Source organism: Phacochoerus africanus, chromosome 2, assembly GCF_016906955.1.
Source record: "Phacochoerus africanus isolate WHEZ1 chromosome 2, ROS_Pafr_v1, whole genome shotgun sequence".
Classification (NCBI taxonomy): Eukaryota; Metazoa; Chordata; class Mammalia; order Artiodactyla; family Suidae; genus Phacochoerus; species Phacochoerus africanus.
The window spans coordinates 191,926,663-191,933,815 of NC_062545.1; the positions used below are offsets into that span (position 1 = coordinate 191,926,663).

Sequence of the window (7,153 nt, forward strand, 5' to 3'; positions counted from 1 at the left end):
CTGCCTGCAGCTCGTGGGGCTTGGGGGCTGAGTGCCTACCTGCTGAGCCAAGTTCAGGAACCGCCAGCCAATCCCCTTGGCCTCTTGAGTATTTAGGAAGCTTCGTTCTCAGCCAAGAGGTCAAGGCGAACAGGCAGTGAGAACCTGAACGATCCTGTGTTCAGATTTTAAAAGTCAAAAATTTAAAAGTCGCCCTAGTGTATTATTTTTGTTTTCATTTTACTTGGTCAAATTGCGTAAGGTTTTACCCTAAAAACTATTTATAAGCCGTTTTTTCATTATTTTTGGCTCTTGTTATGAAACCTGTAAAAGAGAAATCGAAAAGTGGCTTTTGGTTCAGTTAACTGCGACGCTGAGAAGGTAAATAGAAGGTCCCTTAACAGCTGGTCCTTGAAGATTTCCTCGAGGAAAAAAAAAAAAAAACACAAAAAACATGGTTAGTTCCCGCTAATGATCGTTCTAAAATGATTGCCAAGAAAACTCAAAGCGATATCCAGCTTTCTCGCCTCCTCCTGCTTGTCCCTGGTTTTGCCAGACAGAAAGGATGGTGAGGAAGGCATATTGTGCAATTTCTTATTAAACACATCTGGAATATGCACACTCTGGATCAAATGCCAGGGATTTTACGAAAGTTTATGACTGTGACAGAAAATTGTCCTTTTAATGAGTTTACAAGCAGTAATCACAGGGGCTTTTACAGGACCAGCCTGCTCTGCTCCTTGCCAGATCTGCAGACTTTTCCAAGATTCACCAACCAAGGGAGCAGGAAGTGGGCTGGGGCGCCAAAGGAGACAGAACTTCCAGGAGTCTAAAATTATACTAAACAGAGCTGGAAGAGTGGGGGGTAGTCATCAGAGTAGGAAGAGAGGGCATGTAAGAAATTAAAGTAATTGGCCCTTCCTATTTTCCAGGGAGATTTCCGCGGTGTCCTTTGAAGCCCGTCAGGGTCATTGAAAGCTATCTTTGAGCAGGGTGTTTGTTTTGGGGAGTGAATGTGAAGAATGTGAGGAGATCCCCTGTGAGAGCCCCTCCTGCAGAGGGTGGCATTTCTCTGTGGCCCAAGACGTGGAGAATAAACACCCTAGTGACTTAAATAAACAGCAGCTTAATGATCCAAAACACTAACAAGGGAGATTGGGACCCTGAGCTCCCAATCCAAATCGTGGTCTCTGAGTAGCCTGTGAACATCTGTCCATCACTGAGGGGAAAAAATGACTTTATAAGTAAAAGTGACTACAGTTAAGTACGGTGAACCTTTCTCCTTTGAACTCGGTCAAAGCCATTTGACATAAAAAAGGGGGGAACACCTCATAATAAGAAGGCCTTAATCTACCACCACCACCACCCCCCATTCTAGATCAGGACAGGAAAGATAAGAAAGGGTAAGAAAAACATGAATATATTAATGGTGACACAGGTGAGAAAAATTAAAATTATGAAATGGTCGTGTTAGAAAATAAATAGACTTTTTCTGGGGAATAATATTTTACAAACACAAGCAAGCCAATCCCATTATCCTGAGTAGAATTTTAATAAATAATGCCATTAGTTTCACTAATTTTAAAAGCTAAATACAAAGATACATCATTTTTGCCCCAGGCAAAAATAATATGGAGCCTATATGATTACTGGGATTTTTCTGGACACTATTCGGCAGCACTGCAAAGAGCTCCTGTCCTGCTGGTCTGCTTTCTATTTGTACAGACTAATTCACAATGTTGCTATCCTTCTAAAAGTTCCATTTTCCCCCCAAGCAGATAAGTTATTTTACTTTCACAGTCTTGTCATGAACTTGTTAATAATACAGAGCTATATACGAATTCTGTGCAGAAGAGCTAGTGGTAAACAAAATTGCATATCTAAATAATAAAAAAATAAATACCCCAAAGTTAAATTCACTCTTCTTCGGTCATATAATTAACTCAGTCACCACTCCTGGTTCAGGAGATGGCCTTCAACATACCCTGAAATTCATAACCACCATTAAGTAAGGAAGCAAAAAAAAAACAAAACTATTCTTTTTTTTTTTTTTTTAAGGGCCCAGTGACAGCAATACACAACTCACCTTCCAGAAACAGAATCAATACTTCTGGTGTTCTACTAAGTTTTAATTTAGACTGGTTTAGGTACAATAGAAAAGAAACCTGAAAACACATGCTGTTTAGTAACAAATACCAGGTTGCCAGATTTGTTACGTATTTTTGCAAGCTAGAAACTAGGAACAGGAGAAACCTTTAACAGGAGTAGGCTACAAATATGAAAGCTTTGAGGGCATGAGAAGTAATGGCATTCAGGAAAGTGTTTTTTCACATTGGTACATTTTAAAAGTTTGCCATAGAAAAAAACCCAAGGAAACAAACAACAACCACCCCCCCAACTAAATTTGACAAAAATAGTTGTATTACTAATGGTCACTTCTATTTCTAACTGCCTTATGTAGAGAGCATTAAGACATTTAGGCACTTGTTTTTTCCCCCAATACTGTTCTTTCATTTTAATCTACATAAAATTGTTTAACACTAAATATGAAAAATGTAAACTTAATTTTCCCCATCAAAAAAATTGTAAGATCATATTTTTCCTATTCACCTTAAGAACACAACCAGTTCCTCCCAGGATGGAGGCTCTTTTCACTACTTTGACTTTCTCTCTCTCTTCTCTCTCATTTTCATTTCCTTTTCCTCTTCTCAAAACATTTTACCATAAATAAATTAAAAGGAAATAATTAAAATCCAGTTGATTTGTAACCCCTGTTCATTGAACAAAAAAGAGAGGGACAGAGAGAAAGAGAGACTACTGAAGCAGCAATCTGGATTGCCCAGAACCAAGACTGGGTGACTGGATGTTTTTGTTTGTTTGGGTTTCTTCTTCTTCGTCTTCTTCTTCTTCTTCCTTTTCCCTGATCTCTGCACTGGGAGGGGAGATGCAAAAGTGGAAAGAGTTGGAGAGAAGAGGGCACTAAGCTTGAGACTGTGGTTGGTTTTGAGTTTTTAAAAGATATTTATGAAAGTTCACCATTCCTTTATGCGCAAAGAACCCCAGAAACAAGCTGCAAAAAAATGTTCCTGATTTCTATTTACAAGTGTCCCTAGTCGCTGCTTGAGGCCCCATTCCCTCCCCTCTTAGGACCCTAAGTCCACCAGACTGGAGGTGAGGGGGCCCAGCAGGGAGTCCTGGAGCTGATGCTGGTGGGCTTGCAGGCCGTGGGTGGGCTGTGAGGCCGTTAAACCCGGGAGGGAATAGTTTGAGCTCCTGGTGTGGCCCATATTGCCCTGCAGCAGAAGGACCGAGTTCTGGTCTGGACTTTGGGGAGGTGAGAATTCTTCTTCTGAGCTGGACATGAGCGGCTTTCCCCCTTCCAGAGGAGAGAGTTGATTCTGCTTGTTGGAGGAGGAGTTATTGTTTTCGGTGTTCTCCCTAAGAAATAGAGGACAACACCATATGGTTAAAAAAAAAAAAAAAAAAAAGGTTAAAAAAAGTGTGAGATGGAGGGAGGAGAACTAGGAGTAGGAAAGGGCCATTGAGCAATCAGTCATTGACCCAAATGGAGGATCTCTGCCCTCTCACCCATCCCCAAGGGCCCTGGGGAAATGAGGAGGCAGCAGAGACTTGAGAATGGGGAGCTAAAGGGGAGCCGGGTCCTTACCTCTTCCAGATTTTAGAAAGCCAGATCAGCAGAGCTTATGTGCAACACAAAAATTACTTTAAAATTTTTGTTCAAGCAGTTATTTTTAAATACCTATCAACAAGCACGCATTTAGAAGTCACTAAATGTGAACAACTTCCAACAAATGGTTGTCGGTGATGAAGAAAATGATCAGGGGACGAAGAGCGCCCAGTGCACAGATGTTTGGGCATGAATCAAGTCAATTGTCCTGTTCCCATCTGAGGAAACAATTAACTGACAAGTTTTCCCCTGCCCCTGCCCGGAGGTTGTGGTTTCAGAGACACAGGACAGGTCATGGGAAGTGGTGTCCAGAGCGGTCCAGTGACCTGAGTAAACACGCCCGGAGCGCAGCCAGTCTCTCCGATTTCATCAGGGAGTGGGCCCTCGGGCCTGACTTAAAGGACGGACGGCCGTTTTGCAACTAACGTCTAACTGGAATTGTACTGTCCCTGTTTCCGTGTTACTGGCTCAGTCCTCCGTCCCTCGCGGCCCTCTCCCAAACTCCCTGAGGACATCCACAGCAGCGCACCCTTTCCGGGCGGGGAAACTCCACCACCCCGCAACTGCGGGAGCCGGCGCGCCGCACCGGGCGTCAGTCCGGGCGCTGGGTGCTGGTAAACCAGGGCTCTCGGGCTCTCGCCGCTTTTACCTTAAGAGCGCTCGGCCTCCTCCCCACTCCCAGGCCTGCGGTCTCTCCCACTCCCTCCCCATCGGTCGCAGTCTCTCTCTCCCAGAAAGCCTATTTCAGTTGAATTTATCCAGACTTGGCTTTTCCACCCAGAGGGGAGCAGGGCGGCAACATCTTCGGCCCCCAGGCTCTGAGGCGAACAAAAGAAACCCGGCCGACCCGGGCGCTCAGGTTTCGCGCAACCTGCTCGGCTCCCCGGAGTACTCTCCCCACCGCCGCCTCCCCCACGCTCCCCCGAACCTCGAGCCTCGGTCGGAAGCGACAACACCCGGCTGGAGCCGGGCCAGGTGGCCGGGATGCTGGCTCGAGGAGGGCAGAGGCAGAGACAGGTAAAGAAAAGATTGCCCTCTGAGCTCCAGGGCGAGAGAAGTCTGAAACTGGGCATCCCTGCCTCGCCTGGGGCGGCAGCAGCGAGGACAGCGGACAGACTTGCCGCGCCCGCCGCCTGGCCACCGGCGAGGAAGTCAGCAAGGAGCGATCCATTCTGGGCTTGAGGCGCCTGGGAGTACATGCAACGGTAACTCTCCCCAAACTCTTGATTTCTTTTGAAAGATTCCTCCTTTTGTACAATTAGTGCGGGATGAAGCGACCTCTGACCCAAAAGACTACAAGGAGAGAGCGAGTGCAGGACGAGGCGGGAGGGGAGACCGAACAAAAGTTTCAAGCCAGCTCCACTCCTCTGGGGAGCAAGAGGAAAAAGGCTCGAGAGCCTCTCTCCCTACTGAATTCCTTTCCTCAAGATCACACCTTCCTTTCTAATTTATCTAGAAACTCATTCTCCACCCGCCACTCCTGGCCCCCGCCAGCCTGGGAGGCATGAAAAACAAACCTAGCGCCAACATTTCCCGACACTCACATCCCAGGAAACCCACGCGCGGATGCTCAAATCAGAGGAGCCCCCCATCCCGAGCAAGCGATCTCAGAGTTCATGAACTTTCGCCGCAGGGCCGCGGAGGCCCGGGCGCCGCCCCGCGGACTGGCTCAGGCAGCAGGGACCGTTGCGGTGGCTGGTGCCTGGGGCGGGGAGGGGGGTGGGCGGGAAGAGGCGGAGAGGGAGAGGAAGGAAGACTTCCCCGGGTCCCCTGATCGTCAGGAATCACATCCCGTACCTTTCCTTGGCCTCGGCGGCCCGGTCTCGTTGCCTTCGGTTCTTGAACCAGTTGCTGACCTGGGTGGTGGTGAGGCCGGTGGCCTCGGCCAGCTCCCGCTTCTCACGCGGCGAGGGGTAGGGGTTATGGGCGTACCACTCCCGCAACACGCCCCGCGACTTCTCCTTGAAGCAGTAGCTGGTCTCTTCGCCGTCCCAGATAGTGCGCGGCAACGGGAATTTTCGGCGCACCCGATATTTGCCCACCGCGCCCAGGGGCCGACCGCGCAACTTCTCAGCCTCCACGTAGTGCGCCTTCAGCCACAGTTGTTGTAGCTTGGGGTGGTTGTGAGGCGAGAACTGATGGCTCTCCAGGATCTTGTAAAGCTCGCGGAAATTGCCGCGGTGGAAGGCGACCACCGCCTTGGCCTTGAGCACACTTTCGTTCTTGTGCAGGTGGTCGCAGGCTGGCAGCGACCACAGGAACCTGCCCAGGCGCTCCAGGTTCCCGCCTTGTTGTAGAACCTCGCACACGCAAGCCACTTGCTCCTGTGTGAAGCCGAACGATGGCAGCATCGACATGGCTGGGGCCTGCCGAAGCGCACTGCCCGAGCGCACGCGGCAGGGAGCAGAGCCGAAAAAGCCGGGGGCGGCAGCCGCTGGGAGGGGGGCGCGGCTGCTCCTAACCCCCTCCCGAGGCTTTATGCAGGCGGAAAGACAAGTCAAGACTTGGGGACGACCGGCCAAAGAAGAAAATGAGTAGAGCGCGCACTGGACAGGGAGCGGCCGGCTCACTCCGCAGCTTTTCGGGCCTCTCAGGCTTCGGCCTCCCGCCGGGTGGATGCTGCTCGTTGCCGGGGAACTTGGTTTCTGTTCTACCCGCAGCTGCCTTAAAGCGCGCAGTGTCCCCGGCGCGCTGATTGGCTGCGGGCGGCGCCTATCCGGGGCTGGCCAGCCTGCTCGCCGCCTGGCCGGGCCGCGAGGCCCCACCGCCCCGCGCGGGGAGGGCGAGGCTGTGGAGCGGGGGCGGGTAGGGAGTGGTGGGAGGAGTGGGACCGCGAGAGGTGGGAAGCGAGATGGGGAGGGAAGAGGGAGAGGCGCTTCGCTGGGACTGGGGGCGGTGGGAGTGGGTGAATACGTCAGGACCCTGCAACGTGAGCCCCCTCTGCAGTGTCACCTAAGGGCAGCCGCTCTCATCTCTGCACAAATCAATGACTCCAGACCTTCATATTCCCCTTCTCTTCCTCTGTACCCCTGTCCCCGTCCCTTGCAGACTCGCCCTTTCCTGGTGAGCTCATATTTAATTACCTTAATGTTGGAATGAATAAGTAATGGATTGATGAATAGCTTAGAGAACGCGATAAATAATACAAGAGCAAGCAGATCAGTGCTCCGGACTGCAGCCGCTGGAAGAATGGCTTCAGCTCTAGGAGCCAAACCTAATTTCTCCTCTCTTCCCTCCTGCCCCCACCGCCCTCCAAAGGACTTGAATACTCCCAACTGCAGAGTACTTCTCATGTTCTCAAAAGGCCGCTACTATTTGGGACAGCGCAAAGAGCTGTTTAGAGGATAGTGGCTGAGCAATTGCTGAGGGTTCATTTGTGATTCGGTATCTTAATATTCTATGCTTTAAGCCGGCAGGCCTCTGGGCTCAGTTTCCACATCTGAGCAGTTGCTTTTTCCGAGGCCACCTCTGCTACTGAGGAATGCC

At 50.1% G+C, this 7,153-nt stretch overlaps 1 protein-coding gene across 1 annotated transcript; it reads right to left on the minus strand.

The window, feature by feature from the left end:
* Positions 1–2,087: 2,087 nt before the first annotated feature.
* Positions 2,088–6,326, minus strand: SIX1 (SIX homeobox 1). The gene is made up of 2 exons (XM_047767469.1): positions 5,465–6,326; positions 2,088–3,417 (listed from the first exon to the last, which is right to left on the minus strand). The coding sequence occupies exons 1-2, from the start codon at positions 6,022–6,024 to the stop codon at positions 3,123–3,125; spliced, it is 855 nt and encodes a 284-aa protein (XP_047623425.1). The 5' UTR covers positions 6,025–6,326; the 3' UTR covers positions 2,088–3,122.
* Positions 6,327–7,153: the final 827 nt, after the last annotated feature.